The 23,683-nt window shown below is 37.1% G+C and overlaps 3 protein-coding genes across 10 annotated transcripts in view; 1 reads left to right on the top strand and 2 right to left on the bottom strand.

The window, feature by feature from the left end:
* C6H7orf50 (chromosome 6 C7orf50 homolog) overlaps nt 1–23,683 on the top strand; it is a 134,092-nt gene that overhangs the window by 15,903 nt on the left and 94,506 nt on the right. The window contains exon 1 of one of the 6 annotated variants that reach the window (XM_065684465.1): nt 14,591–14,609. The exons of 4 other annotated variants lie outside the window; for them this stretch is intronic. The gene's annotated coding sequence lies outside the window, so the exon portion shown is untranslated. Of the gene's footprint in view, nt 1–14,590; nt 14,610–14,645; nt 14,774–23,683 lie in introns of those variants that run through there. One more of the 6 variants, XM_065684464.1, reaches the window with a different exon arrangement.
* GPER1 (G protein-coupled estrogen receptor 1) lies at nt 1,173–7,269 on the bottom strand. 2 transcript variants are annotated; one of them, XR_010613696.1, is made up of 4 exons: nt 7,170–7,269; nt 6,470–6,616; nt 4,983–5,104; nt 4,214–4,297 (listed from the first exon to the last, which is right to left on the bottom strand). XR_010613696.1 is itself a non-coding variant. In XM_065684448.1 (3 exons), exon 3 carries the CDS (start codon nt 4,673–4,675, stop codon nt 3,602–3,604), a length of 1,074 nt encoding a protein of 357 aa, XP_065540520.1. In that variant the 5' UTR covers nt 4,676–5,104; nt 6,470–6,616; nt 7,170–7,269; the 3' UTR covers nt 1,173–3,601. The 2 variants fall into 2 exon arrangements, 1 of the variants encoding a protein (XP_065540520.1); XM_065684448.1 differs by having other exon boundaries at nt 1,173–5,104.
* LOC136016793 (uncharacterized) lies at nt 11,459–21,915 on the bottom strand. Of its 2 annotated transcripts, XM_065684451.1 has the most exons (3): nt 21,657–21,915; nt 16,320–16,474; nt 11,459–15,134 (listed from the first exon to the last, which is right to left on the bottom strand). In XM_065684451.1, the coding sequence occupies exon 3, from the start codon at nt 15,086–15,088 to the stop codon at nt 14,069–14,071; it is 1,020 nt and encodes a 339-aa protein (XP_065540523.1). In that variant the 5' UTR covers nt 15,089–15,134; nt 16,320–16,474; nt 21,657–21,915; the 3' UTR covers nt 11,459–14,068. The 2 variants fall into 2 exon arrangements, with proteins under 2 accessions (XP_065540523.1, XP_065540522.1); XM_065684450.1 differs by lacking the exon at nt 16,320–16,474 and having other exon boundaries at nt 21,657–21,914.

The raw sequence follows: 23,683 nt of genomic DNA, 5'->3' as shown, positions 1-23,683 counted from the left end.
TTGGCTGTTCTGAATGCCCGTGTTCTCATTTTCTGCGGAGGAGTGACTTCTCTCACGTGTTGCCTGTATTATGTCAAAATCTTGCAGAGAATTTGGGATTGCCTGACTCATTGATTCAAATTCCGTTTCACATGCCCTCACATCATGGAGCACTTCTCACACATGGATCAAGCTTTAACTTCAGGCAGACTGTGGGGTTTTTTTTTAGATGTGGTTGTGTTGTGTCTGCACAGTCAGTACTTAGTGTGTCTCCCCAATATTGTTACAAGGATACAGAGTCACAGCATCTCTGAGACATGTTTAAATGGTCTCAGATGAGTATTTTTCTCATACATTTTGACACAGCTGAATGAAGACCATTGCTTTCAATCACATCAGGTTCAGACTGGTGCTAGTTTGTGCAGCTTGAATTTATTTTGTTTCTAGATACTCAGTAATACTTTGTGCATTCAAGACCTTTTTATGTTAAGGTGTTATTTGCAAAAGCAGTTAGTGGTTTGAGGGATTCTTTAATTTTATTTCTTCATTTTTTCTTTTTCTCTGTGTGCTTTCCTTAGTATTAGTCTTTTCTTGTCTGGAGACTTGACATAGACTATTACAGCAAAGACTGTAAGCATCTGTGAGAAACAGGTTTTTAAACTTCAGAGTTTTTATCACTGTAGCATTTTAGGGAGGCATATGGAATTCTTTCCTTAAACAATTTGTGAGAGACCAGAGAGAAAAGTGAAGAAGTTATATCGAAATTCTAACTCCAATTCCCTCTTTCCCTACACTTCGGAAAAGGTTTTCTTAAATGTTCATCACGCTTTTTAATTTTAAAGAAAACTACATAAAGCACAGGTCTTTTTGGTTCATGGGTAAGCCATAGTAATGAGTTAGTGCAAGGTGATAAGCTGCAGAAAGCATGTTCTATATACAAATACATGAAAGTTGTATGGCATTTCTGTAAATGCTACTTTGTACATAGTTGCTGTTAAGAAAACCCTAAACTTTTGGGAAGAAGTGTGCAATTTCTTTCCACTTGGGAGAGTACTTTTTATTTAAAGGAAGCAATCTGTTTAAATTTTGTTATTTCAGGCACAGTTCATAAGCCTGTACCAAAATACTGATATCGGGAAACTCATCAGGTAGCTTAGATTTGTAAATTGGTTTTAGATATGCAATAGGTCATTTCAACTTGAGTAAATACTAATTTCTTGATACTATAGTAATCTGTTCTTTACTAGATTTCACTGTGATAGCAGGACATTATTGCATATGATCATGTAGAAACAAACTATTTCATAGTATGCATGAGCAGGTATTTGATATTATTGTCTGTTTATTATCATAGGTGTCTGAGCAAAACCGCTTTCTTGGTTTATTACCTACAGTAGTGATGAAAGGGCTTCTACTGTAGCCTTTATCAAAACCCAGATTCCTTTATTGGAAGGAAGGAGGAGGGGAAAGAAGTTTACTCCTATAAAAATAAAATAAGCAACAACTACAACAGGGAAAGTGTATTTCTGTAACCCCAAGTACGTTATTTATTTGTGGCAAGTGTCAAGATGACCCAAACCTCGTACATCTGTTATCTCTGAAGATGTGTCTGACTTCACAGAATTGTATTGCCAAGAGAATTATCCATTCCTTCAGTTCTGTGTTGTCTAAAATAGCCATCTTCCAAGGTGTGATTAATGTACATTGGCAGTCACTAGGACATGAGTAACTGTGTCTAATTCTAAAGTGAACATAATGAGGAAGAAGGGCAGCGTGTGATGAAGCAAGGTGCCGTGAATTTCTTGCTAAGTGTTTGGTTATTCGTTCTGTGCAGAGAAGGCATGACATTGCTTGCACCTTTCTTGGGAGAAGATCTGTTTGGTGTTCTACAGGGAAGATGTGACTAAATGACATTTTTTCTTAGACTGTGATTAGCAGTCACTTGAAAATAATCAGGAGTTGCCACAAACTCCACCCTGCAGTTCCTGTTTCACTTGCAGGAATATCTTAGCTGTCTATTTCAAATTCAGTCATCGTCTTGTGGCCTTTCTGTTTTTAGGTCAGGTCTTTTGTGGCCGAAGCTTCCACTAGGAAGCTCTAAATATTTCGTGAGAAATATGAGTGGAATCATTGTTTTCACTGTTGTTTTTTTTTTATTATTTTTATTTTTATTGCTTAGTAACTTTAGTTATTGTTTTGTGTGTATCTTTAAAAATCCTTTAAAATCCATTAATGTGCTAATTAATTCATATATGACATTTGAAAATAGAACAGAGCATCTTATTCTGCAGAGTTCTGGTGCTTAACTCAATGAGCACAGAGGTGAAATGAGTTTGTTCGCTTCAGAGATGCAGCAGGTGATGTTTTAATGATCTTGCACACTAATCTCTAGCAACTTTATAGCTTCCTCTGAACAAGTTCAGCAGTAATTTGTGCTAAACATCAATCAGATTGAAACCCAAGTTATTTTCTAGCAGAAATTGAAACCTATCATTTTCAAGTACATGGTTCTAACCTTTGTTTTCTTAGTATAATTAATCTTCAGATGAACAAAGCAACCAACATGCATCTTAAAATCTTGAAAGGTCAGTAGTTTCTGGAGATGGGATGAAGGGTGCACAGAATCCAGATCTGATAATAACTAATCACGCTCCCAATTGCATAAATTCTCCCTTTCTAAAAACTTGGGTTTCTGTCATTTTCATAAGCATTTTTTATACTCTTTTGCAAGAACGAAACTTTAAAGCCACAGCAGTTTGTCCTGGCAATCAAAACAGGCTGCTAAATGTAAAGAGATCTTGTGAAACTTGCATTTAAATCTGAAGGCAGATATGAATGTGGGTATATGCGCACTGGTCTTTTTGGTGAAAGGCCCAATTATGTCTGTCCTGGGAAAGATTGACTTGGGCAATCTTTAAAAGGTAGAATGAAGCATTACATTTTGCTTCTGTGAAATTCTTTGAGATGAGCAATATAGTTACGGATGATTTCAGTTTTGATCAAGTGCTGATGTAAACAGTAGATTACGTTTATGAGACGAAAACTAACCACCATGCTAGATTATATTAAGATTTAGAGAAAGCTCATCATGGAAGACATGCTAGAATACCATGACAATAGTACTCCGTAGTTCTTCTAAGCAAAGTAATTTATCTTAACATACTTGGATAAAAAAATCAATGTTTTCTGCATCTCCATGTCAATAAGTTGTAATGATTTTTTTTCCCCACTGCTATGGCAGCTTCATTATTTTGGTGGAAGTACTTTATATACACCAGCAAAGTAGCATCTCTGATCAGTGGGTTACATCTGGAGTCTTTGTAGCTTGATAAAATTTTCCTCTATATTGTTGTTCATACATATGTAATATAAAATAAAGCTCCTTCAGTGCTCAGCATTTAATAATCCTGTTCATAATTAAATCTGACTAAAACATATGCTTCTACATTTAAGTCATCATAAAAACATTTTGAATATAAACCTTCAGTACTCAGTAGAGTGATACTAATATATATATATATACACACACACACACAAATGCACTTTTTTCTGTTAGTAGCAAGCCTTTTGTTCACTGTTTGCACAACTTCACAGTCATATGCTTTATACAGCTACTCCTAAATCAGACTTCTGATTGCTCATTACTGTCAGGAATGACAGACGTGAAGGCAGCCTGACAAAAGCGATGCAGTGTTGACATTTTTGTTTTCTGTTCAATGTACAGTCTCAGTTTGTCTCTGAAGGTTTCTCCTAGAAAACTGTAAATTAAAGGGTTCAAACAGCTATTAGAAAAAGCTGCTAGGTTCACAATATGTCCTGTTAAAGGATAATCATGTCTGAAGGATGGGCTGCTTGAAGACACAGGCTCGCTTTTCTTTTGAAGAAGTTGAACACTAATGAAGACGTTTTCAGGTAGCCAGCAGATAAAGAAAACCAAGACAACAACAAAAATCATTCGAAGAGCCTTCTGTCGCCGCAGACGAAGACTCCTGTGCTTGTGGGCTTTTATAAGAACTCGAACAATTAGTGAGTAACAAAGACCGATGATCACAAAGGGGATAATAAACCCCAAGGTTATTTCTAGCCATTGGATTTCTTTTACATCTGCAAAACAAAAATAGACCTCTCCGGTGTGTTGTAAATGTACAGCTGTAAATGGAACTAGTGCTGCAGAAATAGATGCCATCCATATGAGACCACAGCTTATTCTAGCGTGTTGCATAGTGCGAAATATGTTGGACCTCATTACTTTTGCCAGTGCTATGTATCTGTCAAAACTCATCCATGTCAGAAAGAAAATGCTGCTATACATGTTGATCTGAAGGAACAAAGACATAAAGGTACAAATAATAGTGATATCATAATACTTTTCATCAAGATTAAAAACCTCAATAAGAGAATCAGCAACTAAAATGAGATCAGCTACTGCAAGGTTTATGAAGTAAAGGTCTGGAATAGTCATTTTTTCACGAAAGCTTATGTTGACAACCAGTATCAGAATGTTTCCTACAAAACCAATGGGAAAAAGAAATATTGTGTAAAGACATGATAAGAAAAGACCAATAACATATTGTTGGTGTTCTGATTTATCAGCTAATCTAGAAGATAAGCTTTCATTACACAAATGTGATCCATTCAGGTTAAAAGTTGTGCCATTACATATAATGGGTGATAATGAGGCAGAGTAAGTTTCCATGGTTGAAGTATCTGCGGAAAAGATACTAGTACTCACAGTTTGGTGGTAATGCCAAAAAAATCAAGTTTTTTGTTGTTTTCAGCCAAGTTCAAGGTAAGCTTTTTGATTGGATTGAAAAAGAATGTACACTTTCATATAGGAAATTAAAATTCTTTAGAAGTCAAATTAGTTAACATTGACTGAAATATAACAGTACATATAGTACATTTCTTAAGGTTTTTTTTTTTTTTACAGGACACTATATACATTGCAAATGAGAGAATTTGCAGTTCCTGTATGCCTTAAAATCATGTAGGAATCTTTTTACCATTATGGTACTTGGGTCTCTTTAACAAAAGCTTTTCATCAACGGTGTTTCTTCATGCACGCTGGAAGGCAGACTTTTAGCTCCATTTGTTTACTTTTAATAATCGATGAACATCCTTGGACCTGCAATTAGTAAATGGAAAATGATTAATCTCGTAATCCAGCATTGTACCATGTGCCATAGGCTTCTGCTAACTTTACATCCACAGATGAGGTTGTAGAAAACATAATGTTTGAATGTATATACAAAGGTTTAGTTAAAATAATTTCATTTTGCTCTAGATTATAGTATGTCATGAGGGCAGATCTGTAAAAATTTTGTATGCTGTCAGTACTGGAAAATGTAAAAATAGAGAAAATCAGATGAGTGAATTTAGTCAACAGAGAAAAAAGCCTTATCTGTGTTTATATATGTGTGTGTATATGTATATATGATGTATATATTTATTTCACCATCATCTTGTAAGGCTGTTAAGTAGCAGTCTGTGTCTTCAGAAGGCAACAGATAAAAAGCAGTTGGTTCCTCCTGCTTTCAGTAGGAAGGAAAGTCAAGTCTTAGAAATGAAGGTAATACAAGCAGCATATTGATTTACACCAACACTATTATACTCAATTTGCTTTTCTTTGGGATTAATTGTGTTGCACTGACTTCCGGATAGGAATGGAAAATACCAGTTATCTGATTTGTTTACTTATATGCGGTGAATGGTATGGGCTTAAAGGATTGCTGGAAGTTTATTTAAAAGGAATAAAACAAACAAAAAGACACCCCAAACAAATAAAACAGCGATAAAATTGTAACTCAGGGTACTGTGTGTGAAATTTTAAATATTGTGAATTGCTTTAATCTTCATCTTCTTCCCAAACCCTTGATTTTAATTACACTAAAACATAATAAAAAAAGTTAAATTGTTTGCTAGTAAAATTCATGCATATTTCCACATTTTAATGACTCAGTTCCTGCTAATTTACAATCTGGGGGAGAAAAAGGAGCAGACCACTAATGGAGTAGGAGTGTAGAATATTTTCAGTTAGAAATACAGCTCTGAGTTTGCTTAAATATATTCATATTAACAGAAGTAGCTAGCAGACTCTTAAAGAAATAAAGGTTATCAGTTCCAAAGCTTTTATTTCTTAATGAAACAGGCATAAGTACACAGTAGCTGTTGCTGTGTTTTAAATCATCATCATAATGTCAGTCTTTACGTTAAAATATCCATATGGAATTACACTTATTTGAAGAAAGCTTGGTGTTTGTTTCAAGCAGCGATGGGAGCCAGACGTGAGCTGTTGGTTTTTATGTAACATCCTTTTATTTTTGAATAAGGCAGTAAAACTGCTTTAAATACAAGACAAGTTAACAGTCTAAGCAGTTGATTTTAAAAGGTTGGTCTGTGGTCAGATTTTAATTACACCTGAAAGGCCACCAAAAGCCAAGCAATTACAAGCATTACAGGTAACCCTGTACTGTGAAATGCTTTATTTTACCTTAATTCCATTTCTGCAGAGCTGATTTTCCTCCGGTCAACAGAAGGCTGTTTCTTGCTCGGGTACACGCTTAATGGATGTGCCAACTTCAACGGTCGTGTCGGGGAGAACTTGCATTTAGGTGTGTAAAGCTGTAGTGAATGCCACCTGTTGATGATGCAGCAGTAAAAAACATCATATAAAAGTCTGTTCTGGTTTAAAATGTCTTAAATAAAGGATAGTTTACAGCAGCAAAATGCAGATCTTGCTGCATGTCCTTGGCAATAAAACAAGCTTTATAGATTCCCAGGGTTGTTCTAATTTGTGTGCAGTTGAAGTGCTGCTGAACAGCCTTATAAGGCTAGAATTAACCCTGTTTCTGCTGGTTTCTTTTTTACTAGGGCTAGTCAAGCATCTTTTCTCTCATATTTGCCCATTTTATTGTACCTAATGTTCATTTCATCCTCCTTTCTGCCCCTAGCACTTTTAAAGGTTATGTAGTTCATTCAAACCTACAGCTCAGCTGATCAATAATGAAGAGATTTATTTGCCGATCGTAACTAAGCGTGTTTTACATAGATATAAAGCAATAATTACTGTTATATGCAGTATGATTTTAAAAGCCCCTGGACTGTCCAAAGAGGAATATTCTATTGAGAGTAATCTAGCAGCTGTGAAGGGTTGTTTGCTAAACTGACAATATAAATTCTAGTTTTCCTACCTTCAAGTTGATCCCATTTTGCCTATTTGTATTTAATTTTTCGGGTATACATCATCATCCTCATGCTTCTTAGGATTGCTCAGCTGAAAAATCACATGGATAAAACAAGCCTATTTTGCAGAGAATGTGGAGCCTCAGCCTTGCTTAAACCCACCAGCATTGCAGGTGGAGTTTTGCATTTCATCTGTAGGGGGGAAAAACTACTTGAGATTTCCAGAAACACCACCTGCTGGTGGCCAGGATTCTTAGAACAGGAAGAAAGTTAAACCTTTCTCATAAAAGAAATAATTTCTGTAAATTGCTTTTTAGGATGACACTGATCCGATTCTTGATTGTTAAGTGCCATAAATGGATATGCTGAAATGGATATGCTGTACATTGATGCATTGTTCTGCTGCTACAGGAGTTAGACAAATTGGATTTCAGCATTTAGGATTTCAAGAAGACAATGTTAACATTGCAGAAGTGTGGAGTAACCAAGTAACAGATCAGTGTAATGGATGTGTTACATCTATTACACTGGCCAAATATCTTTAGATTACAAAAGATCTCATGTATAGGAAGGTGAGGCAAAAGTTCCTTACACAAGTGGCTTGGGAGTAGAAGGCACTTAGCCTTCTAGTGCCATTGGGGCAAATACGTGATTTGCTGGCTTCTTGTGGAACACAGGATTTTTGCTGTGTTACTAAACATGTTTTTTAAGATGCTCTTACATGATGGCTGTTTACAAGTAGGTTTGGGATAAATTAATCATTTAGCCGAAAGAAACCTTGCACAAATTAGTGCTGGTAAAGTGCTGAGCAGATGACTTTCCCTGTGTATGGAATGGTTTTCTGGAGTGTCTTTCTGCAGGGTTATAAGGATGGGAGCCTCAAGTGTTTTGCTTTCAGAAGTGTACATATATGTTTGCGTTGTATACTGGAAAAATTGTGATGTTAGAAAAATCTTGTGATGCCAGCTTTGAAGATCTTGATTTTTTTTTTTTTTGCGGTCCTAAAGAACCCTAAAGGGTTATAAAAAGCTTTTGTTGTTTGCTGGTCATGTGGTTTTGCTGTACTTAATTCCATCCTTCAGAGCTTTTACTGATCTTGTAAGGGCCAGAAGGACTTTTTACTTTCCTTTATGCGTAGTGTTAGCTTCTGGGTGTTAGTTGTTTGTAATTTTGGCGGCCTGGATTTGATAATCAGCTGGTCTCTCTGTCTTTGGTTTTCTACCTGTGAGTATCAGCTGATTTGCTATTAAAATGTAATATTCTGAGTGCTATTTTTCTGGTTTGAATTCGTGATAACAAATATGTCACTGCCATATTTCCAGAATTGTTAGGAAATTCTCTTCTGAGAGACCCACGAAGCAGCTGCTTTTCCTGCTAGGAGAATTGTGAAGCGTAAGAGGCCAAGTCTAGTACTACTATATTATAACTAGTGTTTTTCAGTAAATGTGAGATGATCATGTGAATCCTTTGAATCCTGTTTCCTAAACCAGATGACAACATATTCAGGGTCCTGTTTATGCAGTCAAATGATTGTTACTGATGATTTTAATCTCACTGTTCATCACTTCCATATTCCATAAAATGCTTAAAAGTCATTGCAGCAGCTGCTGAACATTGAACTCTTCTTCTTTCCCTGTCAATTGCTGATATTCCATGGGACTTAATAGGGAATGCCTTAATGATCCATTCTGATTCACAGTTGTGACAGTATGAAGCATTACGGGTCTGCCTGTCATACCTTACCTTGTTTGTTGCTAAAACATGTAAAATGGACTGATGTGATAGCATTTGTATAATGTCAGGCCTCAGTAATCCAGCATTTAAGGTTTTCCTTAAATAAAGGAAATTAAGGTTTGTTTTTAAATCTGTAGTAGTCAACTTTTGTATATATCTCAACATGTGGAGTCTTTAAGGAACACTAATTGTCTGTGATGCACTTAGATGCACCAAGAGGCTAAAAGTGGGTATAGCAAAAGATGTTCTCTATAATTTAGCAGACTTCAACATATGGGCCTGCTGTTGTGTTGCAAAAAGGTGATAGCTGAGGGGAAGAAAGTGTGAGGTGTGAGTATAGAGAAAATAGAGATGCTGTTGTAATGTTCACGAAGTTTTATGAGTAGGTGGATCTCATCCTCCAAATTCTCTCTCATCTTTGTGTTACATGGATACCGACTGTGACCTTTCTCAGCCACTGATGACATCTGGTTGCGTCCATTACCCTGTTCTAGAGCAGTCTCGCACTTTATCCTGCCCGTTCTCAGTAATTTTCCCTTTCTTGCAAATAATCAAACTTGGTTTGACTTGGAATTGTGTTCTATGCCCACAGAAAACCTTGGCTGTGGATTTTGTGTTTAGGCATTTCAGTTGCCAGCAACTCCGAGAATGCATTTTTCTTACTAAAAATAAGTTTTAGAAGTTCAGGCTTTTCTTTGGCAGGGACAACGCCCTGTAAACTATTTTGGTAAAAAGTTTTTATTTTTCTTAAAGTGTATATTGCAAGTCTCTTGGGGATAATATAAGAATTTTACAAAACTGGACCACAAAATGTTATCGAGTGAAAGGTGATTCATCACAGGACCTCAGGCTCTATCCAGATAAGATGAAGAAATTCAATCTGCAAAGCATCAATGGTTTTCACTTTAATTGTGCAGTCTGGCAGCCCTTTGCAGGGCACTTGTACCCACATGGAGGTGAAATGCGTTCTTTGATTCTAGTCAGTTAGTGACAATTTGTCACACAACGTGTAGTGTAAACATTATATAGAGTACTTATTTTGGCTGAATTGCTTTAGCTTTCGCCCTACCCCAAAACTTCTGCAACTACCTCAAAATCAAGATAAATAATGCTGTAGCCCTTTCAGGGTTTGTACATTTGAAATGAGCGTGTAACTAGGGCTTAGTAATACATGAGCGTAGCAGCTCAAGTTTTGATTCAAGTGTGCAAATCCAATCTCTCTTTAGCTCAGATGTTGTTTTGCAGTGGGATAAGAGCAGATTTGAGTCAGCTGGTTTAGCAAGATGAGTCTCTACATGTTCTTTTTCCAAATGTTACCAACTCAGAAATTCATGCTTAAACTTCAGCAGCCAGCTCATTTCTTTTACTGAATGGAAAGGTTCATTCAAAAGCAGACCAAAGTCTTACAAAGAAAGGAATATTACCGGTGCAGAAGTAAAATATTCTGCTTTGAATTTTCCAGTGTATTCCTTCAGTTAATTTTGACATCATGCCTATAAAAATATATGCTCTTTTTCTTCTGGAACATACTGTTCACAATTAGGGGAAGCCTGGAAGTAGTAAGCATTCAGCAAAGCTGTTGCTGGTGTAGGGGAAAGAAATCTCTCAGAGCAGGGAAATTTTATTTTGTTCTTAAAAATACAATTAAAATTATTAGTAATTTAAAATTATTACTTTTAATCTTAGTCAAAGCTGCTCTTTTCTCCCTCCTGTCAGGTTGTTTTAGAATGCTTTTTGGGGGACTGTTTCTGTTCCTTCCTCTATTGCACATAGGGGTATTAGTGCTCATCTAGTTGGGTACAAGTAGGTTTTCGCTAGGACTGTACTTTCATTGTCCTGAATTTTAATGTAAGCTCTGTGTACCTTTATCAAGAATGATTTAGCAAAACATTTATGCACTGCTGTCAGTTAATTTATAGCTATTTGAATTATTTTAATGCGTTTTTCCACCTCTTCTCTGCTGTTTACTTTGTTTTCTCCTATTCAAAGTCTTTTCATTGCTCATAGAGATTTCCTTATGACAATATAACTGACCATCCAGAAAATACCCTTTTCCCCATGACAGTAGACATGGACAGGGAAGAGGCCAGAATACATTCACTCGCATCTCACATACTTCAGCCAGGAGCCATATCCAGGATTACACAGTCTTGGTCATTCTTGACAAGATATACTTGTTCCCAGGTACTAGATCTGACAGTAGGGCCCTACTGGTTTTATTACTTTGAGACATTTGGTTATGGTTCTGCTTCAGCTGTGTTCCTTGCTGACAGTATCATGAAGCATCATCATAGAATCATAGAATAGTTAGGGTTGGAAAGGACCTCAAGATCATCTAGTTCTAACCCCCCTGCCATGGACAGGGACACCTCACACTAAACCATCCCACACAAGGCTTCATCCAACCTGGCCTTGAACACCTTCCACCTTCCACCTGTGTTGAACCTTCAGGTTCCTTACAGATTCACTCATCATTAGACCAGTTTCCAGGTCCCAGCCAACATTAACTAAAGCCAGCATTTACTAGGTTTTCTTTTAGGCACCTTTAACAGTAACTCAGGACTCAGAAACAACACAATATTTATTCTTTCATCCTCAAATATAAAATATATAGAAGCAGTGAGTAAAGTAGAATCCTTTGAGCATAATTGCGGCACTGGAAAATAACCTACTTATCCATGGTGCAGCTGAAACTATGATGTTCACCTGAATTGTGATAAACAGCTTGCATCTTCTGACATAGTCTTTCACTCAGTCTGTCAGCTTTTTCACTGATCTACAGCTCTCGGAACTCATCTCTTCAAACTTCTTTCTGCAGGGCTGGTATTTGGTGCATGTTGTTTAATCTCCTCCTCAGGTGCAAAACAGTATCTCTGATGCCAGCTGAGAAATCCTTTCACAAGTATGAAATTGGGTCTTGTATTCAAAGAGATGATTATCTACATACTTCCTTTCTGACCAGGTTCTATAACGGTCTGTTTATATGTAGTGGCCTTTAATTAGCCATCTGTTCATGCTGGCAGCAGAACAAAATTGAACAGGAAAACAGGCTGACATAATACAGTGCAGACATCTTACCAGCTGATTTTTGCATCTCACAGAAACATTGGTTCTTACGGTCATAGCTGACTGAAGACTACGTATTGCCCTTTATTTGCATGTGATGCAGTCATGGTCCATACATTTCAGGACTTGGATGTCTAAGACTAGATCCATGTATCTAAATACTGGGTCTAGAAACTATGACTGTTGAGCAAATATAATTCTTCCATTTATGCACATAGTTGTTGTTTTACAGAAGATGTTCCTCTTGACTGATAAGTGCTTGCTTTCTCTCTGTCTCAGGCAGCTTGTGCTAATTTGCACCAACTCTACAAAAATCTGGACCCTGTCAGGAAGACCTTTCAAAGCATACAACTCCAAAACCAAATCTGTCACTTCCATTAGCATCCGGGTGTCATGCAAAGGCACATATTTAAGGATAAAAGTGACTTTTCTCAGAACCCTTCAGGTCACTTGAGCTTTCCTCATCACACCACTGTATTTTTATGACTTTGCAATGTAAGTCTTCATCTTTATAGAATTACAGAATCACAGACTGGTTTTGGTTGGAAGGGACCTTAAAGATCATCTAGTTCCAACCCCCTGCCACTGACAGGGACACCTTCCACTGCTGCCCAGAAAAGGGTTGTCCTGGAAGGCAGGGCATCCACAGCTTCTCTGGGCAATCTGTTCTATTGTCTTATCACCCTGATAGTGAAGAATTGTTTCCTAATGTCTAATGTTAATCTCCCCTCTGTCAGTTTAAAGCCATTCCCCCTTTCCCGTCACTACATGCCCTAGTACAATTTTTGAACTTCCCTGTTGTTTCAGTTCCCTCCAGCTCCATGAGAGGAAAAGCTGAAACTAAAACTGAATGTCTAAGACGCTCCTGATCAAATTCAGTTACAGTAACAATGTGCTCAAAGCAAGCGTTTAAAACTTTGCACTGTTTAAAACTTTGCACCTACACCTCGGTATGCATTGGCTGCTGGTTCTGCAGGGCTACAACTGAACTCCTATACCACAGCTGTTTTATTTGCTGATTCAGATTTTCTTCCCCATTTCGCACCATTTACCCAGGAATTCTAAACTAAATGTGTTATGCTCCTGGCTTGTCTCTAGCAGAGCCCTCATTTCAGTTTGAAACTTGGGTTCTGCCCAGCTTCAAACATGCCTCACTTCTACTGTTCTGGGCTGGCTTTTCTCCTGTTCTTTTAGTTAGTATATTATTGTGTGACTCTTCCAAGGCATCTTCATACTTCTGAATGAACTCATCAAGAATGGCTTAAATCAATAATTGCTCTAAGTCTTAATGCAGAGTTGAAGCTTAGAGTACATTAACAAAAAGCTTTCATTCTTGTGCAGATTTTTAATTAGCCATCCTGTTGATCTTTCCAGTTCAGTGCCTCACAAAGGAGCTGAAGCTTTCCTTTATGGACCAGCCTTTCCATTAATTTGAAATTTATTTCTTTTTTTGGCACACGAATTCAGACAAAACCCTTAAGGGCTCCAATAAAAGTATAAGAGGAAAATGGAAGAAGGGAAGAAATGCTTAGTTTGTGTGTGTGTATATAAGCAAGTGCTACAGCAGACATATAGTATTACATACTCTTTCAGGGTTATAATGGATTCTTAAGTCATACTTCACTGCTGCTGCTACTTGAATTTACCAGTGTTATAAAAATAAGTAGTTTGTAGGCTAAGAAATCAGAAGCAGCAGCACACCTGAGAAAATGCTTTGGCTGAAGATTTTTACCTTTGTTCAAAGTTGCTTTCCGCTATGTTTTTGCTTGCAACTTTGCCAGGGCAGTGGTGATATTACAAAAGCACACTTCTATAGCAGCAGTACTTTTCTTACTACTTGGCTTTGAACTAACACTGTAGGCGATTTAAATAGATATATCTATATGCAAAAAAACTTCAGACCTTACATGTTTTCTCATAGATCACTGCTAATACTAGCACTAAGAATCTTTTTTTTTAGTTCAGAACTGCTAGCTGTAAGACAGTCCAAGTTTGGTTTCTAAAGAAGGAACAATTACCCTTTTTTGAAGAAGTGAAAAAATGAACCAAAACCCACAAACAAACTCAAAAGTAAAATGGATTGACAGTTCCTCAGAACAACAGGGTATTACTGAGACCCACTTTCATGGATTGTAGCTGTTACTGGTATTTCCAGGTGATTGTTGGCAGTGTTTTTCCTTCGGCAGTTCTGGATGACTTTAAGTATTTCATCCTTGCATGGTTTGTGAAAACAAAGTATAAGTACCAAACTAGCACAGCTCTCACAGAACAAAACTATTTCTGCAATATTCATCACAAGCTCATTCTTTGGAGTTCCAATGCTCTTCTGTAATTTGAATGTTGTCCTGAAGAGAAGCATAAGGTTGTAAAAGAGACGGCATATAAATATCGTTATGCTTATAATATACGCAGCAGGGTAAGTACGAATGTGCTGTTGTAAAGCTGGAGCTTCAGCAGGTGCTTCTTTTGCAAAAAGAACAGTAAAACAGAGTATCTGAAGAAATGATGGGATTGCAAATCCAAAAGTGAATTTAATGATCTCATATTCAGGCCATGCAAATAATGGATCTAACTGGCAGTCTGTTTCCAAGCGGTAGTTATCTGTGCCAACCAGTACTGCCTCAGTCAGTGACAAGCAGAAGGCGTATGTAAGTACAAATCCAACACACAATATGGGTCTTTGAGTTGCTTTGCTGAGGGCAGTCCTTGGTGGAAATCTCTTCAGTAACAGTATGAGAAGTGTCAGCGAGAAAACATACTGAGAATTGAAATAACTGAAGTTGAAAAAAAATGACAGTACGTTACACGCGAGGTGAGTTGCTTTTAAATAGTCAGGTCTCGTGATAACAGAAAATGATAAAAGAATCATTATAATATTGCTGATGGTGAAGTCTACAAGAAGCAAATCTGAGTTTTCTATGACTTTCTGCTGCACATAATTCTTTATGAAAATGATCAAAATACATATGCCGGCTATTAATCCTGTTGGTACAAAAAAAGCGATGTAGCAGTGCATAAGTCTTGATATGATGTTTTGAGAAGCTATGAAGGCTTCGATTTCCTCTGGGGAGTTGAAAGCCAAGTTCTTGCTTGGGTAGCTGATCCATGTCATGTTGTGAGAAGCCATCCTTCCCTCCACACCGTGCTTATTTCCCGTTCAGTGGAGTTTGAATCTGAAATGGAAAAGGAAGGTGAAACGGGTTTTAAAGTACAGTTTGTAATTTCTGTATTAAATATTATGTGCAGTCAGGAGTATGAACCATTTGTTCAGAATAGCTGTAGTATCTTTTTGGTGGGTTTTAAGTTCCTATGTTAATTTTAGGCCAACTTGCATAATATTTTTAGCCAGAGAAATCTGCCCTTTTATTTTTCTATCTGGTTCCTGCTCTCACCACTGCTCCCTTTTCCTCCCCTCATGCAAACTGGACTTCACTGTGGCTCAGCCCTGTAGACAGCAGCCAGGATTCAACGCACTCATGTTGCCTGTAGAATAGATGGGGGAGTTGGCTGTTTGGTGGCTTGGAAGCAGTTGGCTCTGGGATTAGGTGGAGCCACTTTTCCTCACTCTCCTGCCAAAAAAGGGTAAGGACAGCTCCAGTGTGTGGGTTGCAGCTACAGCCACAAAATAACTTCTCTGTGCTGTTGAGCGGGTGGGATTTTTGTCTGAACCCAGCTCACAGTCTCAGGGCTCACACTGAACACTGAGGAAAGTGCAAAGATAATCACAATATGAGGCAAGAGCCACATTCCTTCTTTGTTTTTAGTTTTGCTTCCTTTTTGGTATGAAAAAAAGCCTTTTGTAACAGCAGTCTGTACTGAGCAGCTCATATAGAATCAATGTGAATGCTTAAAAACTGTTATGAACAAACTGCTTTCATGCTAAAGCATCTTTATACATTAATAACACTGTCATTTTTAGATATAACTGTTGCATAAAACTGTGAAAAATAATGGGTTTCTGCATGCTTAAATTTTTGAAAATTATTACCAGTGCATTATAAACCTATTGATAAAGTTTTAGCAAGGAATATTTTTTACAGCTGAGTTATAAATTCCTGAAAATAGGGACTTTTAAGAGTAATATGCATAGGCTGTTAGTTGTAATGACTCTATGATATGTTGATACAATAATTCTGCTACCATATAAATGTTTGGAGGATCCTTTTTTAAGCCAAAAACCTTTGTAAGAGACTATAATATGTACTAAAGAAGATCAAGATAATGGACTCGCTATTCCTAATGAGTTTTGAATTTCTGATTAAGTATAGTCCTTAATACTGGAAAAAGTTAAACATACAGGCAGTTTTACAACAGTGTAGAATGTTGTTTTCTGAGAAAAAAGAACCTTTTTTACTCACAAGGCTTTCAATTTTGTGTTAGGTTAGAGTTTGGTGGTTTGACTTTGTTCCGTTGTATGCAAAGCTAGTCTGTACAAGCAGTGTATGGTAGACGGCACATCAGGCAAAGACAGGACAGCAGAGTTCTCCCGTACAGAAGTTTCTGTACAGTCATACTGGTAACAAGAGTGATATATTTAGTTGTACATAATGCATTTCCCATAAAAGGATTGTAGTGATGTTAACTCTTAAAGTGAACGTAACTTTAAATTGGTAAAAGTTCATAAAGTTGCATTAATGTTTTTAAGCAGTGTTCATTATAGATAAGTCAGTGTCTTAATACTGTTTGACAATTCATTTATGGTTGTTACCTCTGACACTACTTCATATTTCTGATATTTCTAATCTCTCCTCAAAATTGGAATTCTAATACTGGTTTTAATTAGAAAAGTTGACTTATCAAAGTGGCTTTGATTAAGTGTGTATATAATCTTATGTAATTATAATTTCATTTATATAAACCCGTGGAGTTATGTTTTGATTCAGTGGTGTTCTTTGTCCCCTTTTAAAGACAGAGCTTCTTGCTTCCTAGAAAAGGTTATTTTTTGAGAGATTTCACTACAGGAAGGCCTCATGCACCCAGGGAAGTTGTTTTTTGTTACAGGTACGCTTGGAAGGAGGGGAAAAGTTGGCTGGTCAGAACTCTGGCTGTGTTCTAACCTCTGAGCTGAAGTTTACCATATAGGAAAGCATTGATGGGCAGAACTGGTGGAAGCCTCTGAAGCAAGTGAAGAATCAATATAATTTTGAAGCCTAAAAATAGATTGTTAAATGTGAACAATCTTAAGGAAAATGGTGTGAAAAATCTCAGAAATGATAGTTGTTGGGAGGAAATATTGTTGTCTTCTTAATTGTGGAAATGTATGCTAAATGCTTGCAGTAGAGTGTTTGTTTCTGTTCACCTGATTTTTAGTATGAACCGCTAAGAAGGACTGAAGTTTGTATGAAGGTGCTCAAACTAAAGGGTGAGAATAATTAAAAAGAAAAAGCGCAAACTTAAACCACGCATGCAAAACCTCACAACTGTAGTTAACTGGTTGGCCTTTTGTATTTCTTCATACCAGTGATTTCCCCATCTCTTTCCAAATATAGCTGATCTGATTTCTAAATTATATTCCATGTGTAATACTCAAGCACTGGGGGGAGGAATCTAGAAAATTTCTCAGTAATCAAGTAGCAGCAGTGCTCTCCACTTTGCTTTGGTTCTATGCCTGAAAGTGATGTACTGTGCTATTCTGTTCAGACAGCTGCAGCCATGGAGCTTGACAGACTTGCTTCTTCTGACTTCCTTCTGCTGCTTTAATTTCTCTGTATTATTTCCTGGAAATCTGAAGACCATGAAATTCTAACTTCAACAGTTTATCTCTTCTTAAATACTTGGGAGAAATTTCAAGAATAAAGGAAAGTGAAAGTCAAATTTTGACGTTGTATTACAAGAGAGATTTGAAGCTTAATCTGCTGCAGGATAGGTACTTTGTGACTGTTAGAGAAAGTGGAACCACTTGAGCATCTGCAGAAAGCCCACTCCGTAGTTCCAGGAGGTTAAGAAATAATTACATTTTGAGCTCTTCCACCAGAATGTCCAGTGTTACCTTCTAGTCCCATCAGGCCTTTTGCAGAGCTGAATATTTGAATTTAGTTCTGGCACTCTAAAGGTCTTAATTATCTTCTCAATAACTTTTACACCATGAGCCAACTAACCGTGCTTACTGTCCTTGCAGAGACTCTCAGAATAATTTAGCAACATTCAGCTTTTATGGTAGCATAATTGCAAAGGAAACAAAGGACGTAGTTTTGGGTTTCACAAGAAATCAATCTGCAGGAAAAACTGCGAGGCCAAAACTCGAATGAAGTTGCTCAGGATCTGGCCTTGGTACTGACATGGCTTCATTTTTGACCACAGGAAAGCATTTTCATTTTAGTTAGCTAATCTTTGGGCATTTAAGACAAAGTAAGGAACGTTAGACTTCATGCGGCATATTCCAGTAGTTGCGACTTCCTGTGTAAAAGTGCATCATCTTGTTTTCTCTTTCTGTACCTATCAGTTTGCATGTTGTGATATTATTATGACAGACCATCACCACATTACATAGAGGCTATTGATGTGTTTAGGTTTCATTTGTCATAGGTATCAAAATGAGTGCCTGAAATAGTTTCGAGTTGTAATGCTCATAACCACAGACCATTGTTTAACATTACTGTCAAATCGTAACAGTGATGTCAATACTAAGCTGATTTTCCACCTAAACATTGTTATTCTAATATAAGTGTGTGTCTTTTAAATTTCCTCATCTGGTAAGGGATTTAAACTAAAGAAAAGCCATGTATTCAACCTAGAATTAACATACTCAGTTGGGAAATAACACTGCAACTGTATGTGTATAATTATAATTGGGGTATTAAAATTGTGACTTAAGGAAAGATTTCCAGGTGTGTTGTTTTAAAGGGAACTTCCATAAAATTACCTTAGGACTCCCAGGCAAACAAAATTTTACCAAAACAACAAGCTGTTTGCAGATTTGCTGTGCTTAGTCCATATGAGCACAATGCTTGCTTCAATTCAGTAGTGTGTTCATCACAGTAGAAGAAATATCTGCTAGCAGTTATTAGCTTATTCTGACATATTTTTGTTTTGGCAAATAAGGTTAAAGTTAATGCAGATATTATTTCTACTCCCCCTTAAATTATTCCTAGAATGTTTTATTCTGCTTTAAAAATAATAAATCACAATGATAATGGCAGACTACTGTCTTATTTGGCTCTGGTGCCTCACTAATTATTTCAAAGAGAGGAAGTGCAATTTTGAGTTCAGATTGTGGTAGGAAAGGCTCGTGTGCAGGTGTCTGCAATCAAATACGCCTAACACTTCATACAAGATAAATAGGTTCTTCTCTCTAACGTGCTCACACTTAGATACGTATTTCTAATTTATGACATTATCCTACAGTCTACTTCTTTTCAGTATTTGTCTCTTCATAATTATTTCAGTGAAGCTTAAGGATATATATATATATATATATATATATATCACTTTACAAGATGTATTGCTTATCACCTCATGAAGTTGCTGCATTAGGGTTTTCCAGGTGAGATTATAAATTGGACCTTATCAGAAAAATCTGACTCCTTTGCACCCTCTGCAGCTGATGGCTTGAGTATAGTCACAGATGGCATAACCTCTCTCTATATTTGCTTACACTGGAATGGATGGCTTTAGAGACTTTTATGACTGTAAGGTGCACATCTGCCATGGAAAGCCATTCTTACAATTTATAAGCATATACAGTTTTAAAACATTCCCAAAGTGTCAGTTTCTTGTGCTGAAGTAAATGTATGCTTAGAATAATAATGGGATGGAGGAGCTTGCAACTTCTGCTGTAGTAAGATGAACATATTTGCAAATGTTAATACTTTTTTGGGTAATACTTGTTTCATTTAAAATAAAAGGATAAGTTCCATGGGAGCAGGAGAGCACCAGAAGGGTGTTTTATTTCTCACATCTTTTATTTCAAAATCCCCATGCAGCTGACCACGTTTTTCATTCAAATGCTTTCAGTTTCCATCATAAAAAAGAAAGGAATTTGTCATTTTTCATCTACTGTGAGAAAATCTGGTATCCCCTCAGTTCTTGTCTGGGTCTTAGATTTACTGCAGGAGCATACGTTTTATTTCAGAATGCATGTAATGTTTATGCTCTGCTTGGTGGGGGGCCGTGAGTCTTTTACTCTTTTAGAGGCATCTGTCAGCTTTGAGTGCAAACACCTTGAGACCTGAATGTGGGTTTTTTGTTTCCTCAGAACATACTATGCGGTAAACTGGCTGTTATTTCTGTTTACTCACTGGTAACTGAGGGTAAGATGTAGCATGTCAAAGCTCACATATATAGAAGCTATGGCAGAAGCCAGGCCCATTCCTGTTGCTCCTAAGATTGATTAATAAGGGTAATTTGCAATCTGCCACTTGCATTATCTGTCCCTGTATTGTCATGCTCCAATATTTTGTCTTTTCTTTAACTCTGTTTCCTCTCACTTTAATTGACCATCATTAGTATACTGTGAATTCTTACTTAACTTCACATGCCCTCGCTTTTTTCTTGTTCGCCCCCTTCCCTTTTTCTGGCCCTGTTTCCCCACTATCATATGCATTGCCTCTTGTGTCAGCAGTTAAAGCAAAAATGTTTGATTCTTACTCTCTGGAGCATGGTGCATACGTTATTCCTCACTTCCAACAGATGGAGCTGAGCAAATGAGCACAGTGTTCAGAAGACAGCTTAAAAATAACAAGCTCTGAAAAGCCTACTTTCAGTATTGAGGGAACCTAATTTCTAAGATTTCATTGTTTTTGGTCCCTCATCCCCACTTTGATGGTTAACTTGTGCAAATGAAGAGCTTGGTTTCAAGGAAACTTTTGTTTATTTGAAGTCTAGAAAGAAGAGCTCCTAAAATGGGGAGTTTCTCCCTGGCAGCTAGAACTCTATAAAAAATCTGGCAGGGCAGTCTTTCTGCATTCTGTCACCAGCCTTTTGAAGGAAAATATTCTTTCATCTAGTTATAAAAAATACACGTGATATTCCTTATGAAACTCAGCTTTTGGGGGGCATGTCCTATATTAACCGCTGAAACCATTGTACATACTTCGGGGGTGAATTTGTCCTTTCTGTTTGTATTACATCTGCCAAGTTAAAAGAAGGGGGCAGCTCACAGCATATGAAAGACTGAAATATAAAATACTATATTCATCTTGCTTGTAATGTCAGAATTCCTGCAGAGGTGGTAAAGGTTTACAAAATCCTACCCATAACTTCTGAGAAATTAACCGTTTCCTGAGAATCCAAAAGCTTCCATTTTTACTTTTCCAGAATATGAATGAATCAGCAGTAACTGAACATAATCTCCAAGCAGCATTGCTGACGTGTTTCCTGTCCTATACAATTCCCGCTCTGTAGTCCGGATTATCCAACAATGTCTATCCTTTAAAATACTGCTTTTAGGCAATGGTTGGAGTCTTTTCTCCAGACCGTGGAAGAGTGTTTCATCATCCGGCTATCATCAGTTCAAAAGGAGTTAGGTACTTACCGGGAAACAGTCTCTTTTACTCTATTTAGTGCTCAGCTTTATTGTAAATTTCAGCTTTAAGTTTCAGCTTTCTGAGGATATTTTCCAGATACAGTATTTTACTTTGTGTAGCTCAAATGTTGTCAAAGAAGGGAAAACTAAACCCTTTAAATTATAACTTCACAATCTGAGCCTCTTGTGATGAATAAAACATTGCATATTCAAAGTAATATAAAGCACTTACCTTCTCAAGAAAATGCTCCACAGATACAAACAGGCTGAGACTTTCACTACGAATAGTCAGATGAAATATAATTATTGTTTGGAGCATATAGCCCTTTTTATTTATGCCGAAAGCAGAGTGTATATATTACAGTAACTTCTTTAGCTGCTGTACATCACGATGAAAAATCCAGACGCTCGCTGACTACAAAAACATACAGTTCTGTAAAGGAAACAGGAACTTGGTTTAAGTCATTCAAACCATACACGTTGCCTGTTCAGCAAACCTATGATTTCATCATGTGACTTTAAAGTTCAAATTATCCTCTGCAGAGAGATATTTTAGAACAGAAAAGTAGTGTTTGTCCCTGCCATTTCTAAGTATGTGAGGCCATTCAGTGGATTTTTTTTCCTCTGTTCATGAAGTCATCCAACATGCATTGGCCAGCCTTTGCATTTACATTTTTTTCTAGTGTGCTGTTTTAAGTCCTACAGGTCTAGAAAAGGAAAAGCCTGTTGAATAAATACCAAGCAAGGCCTGTTGCTTAACAAGGCAAAAACTCAGCGCAAGTAGTGCATGTGAAAAATACTAAGATCCCTTCTTAAAGATAGAGTGTATTTCTATTTTTCTGTGTGTTCTGACCCCTGGAACATTCCCAGTATTGTATACGTGCAATAAATTATTTTTCCAGATGCTCTGCAATGACCATGAGGTGTTAAAAGATAGGATTTTGAGTCTGTGGTATGTTTCGGGTCTGGCTCAACATCAGTCTTCTTAGTGTCTGTGTTGAATACTGTTCTTAAAACCTCAGAAAAGGTTGGCACAAGATTTATATTTTCTGTGGTGCATGCAGCCTTTCTGTCTGGATGCATCAGTGGCATCGTGTTTTCTTAGTCCAGCACACGAGGAAGAACATTTTTATTGTAATCTTTTAATAATCTGCAGTGGCTTTCGTAAGATTGAGAAGATGATTTGTGACCAGTGTTTGAACAGTGCTCTCTCTCTTTTCACAGCGTCTTACTTGTTGCACTTTTATTGAAAACATGTGGAAAGGGCTAAAAAACTTCAAGAAAATGAAAAGAGACAAATATGAATGAGTCTAGATTTCAAAACTGGAGTTGTGGGTTACCTGGAGAAAATATTTCAGCACTGGGTCTACATCTTCACCTGAAGGTTAGCACCACTGCCCCAAATGCTTCTTTGAAACTAAAGATGCATATAGAGGGTCTTGGGTTGCAGCAGTGGCCCAGATTTCAGGTTGAAGGTTTATGTTCTTTGTGAAGTAGGTGTACTCCAAAACAGCTCTTCAGTAGTTAAGTGCCTCTGTGAAATGTGGTTTCCTATGAGCTTACGCATGTTATTCAGAATGCTGTAATTCCTATATTTGGTTTGGGTCATCTTAGCATAGTAGTTAGTTGGACTGGGTAGGAATATTCAAACTACTCTTTACAGGTTTAAATTATTTAAATTTATTTAAATTAATTTACAGGTTTAAATTATTCCCAGTTAATTAGCAGTCAGTGAGTAAGGAGTAACTCAAGTGAAGATAAGCGTTAACACAGCAGTGTTAGAGCCACATTCCTGTTACTCAGTAACTGTTTTTCTGACAGTGCAAGGTGTAATACAGCAGAGCTCTAAGGGAACTTACCCTCTGCTGAGGAAAAATTGTATAAATAGGACCAGAAAAGCAGAAAGTGAAAAGCTATTTCTTATGTCTCTCATCTTTAAGAAGAAAAATAGCTTAAGAGAAAGCTCTCATCTTCAAAATCACGTTCACATTTACAAACATTATTTCATACTTCAGCTGAAACCTGTATTAAGCCTCGTTACTCAGTGGCATTTAGAGGGGAAGAGAACTTATCTTACTTTGAATCAGTGTCGAGTACCATCTTACAATTTCAGAGCATGTAGAGAGATTCAGAAGACCACATCGGACAGTACCCCCTTTTTACAGGTGGAGCTGAGAAATGTATTCTCCCAAGTTGATGGAATAAATTAAAAGTGAGAGGAGAAAAAGAGGTTAGAAAATCAAGGTTATCCTACCCCGT

Source organism: Lathamus discolor, chromosome 6 (genome assembly GCF_037157495.1).
Source record: "Lathamus discolor isolate bLatDis1 chromosome 6, bLatDis1.hap1, whole genome shotgun sequence".
NCBI lineage: Eukaryota > Metazoa > Chordata > Aves > Psittaciformes > Psittacidae > Lathamus > Lathamus discolor.
This window is presented reverse-complemented; position numbering and strand designations above follow the sequence as displayed.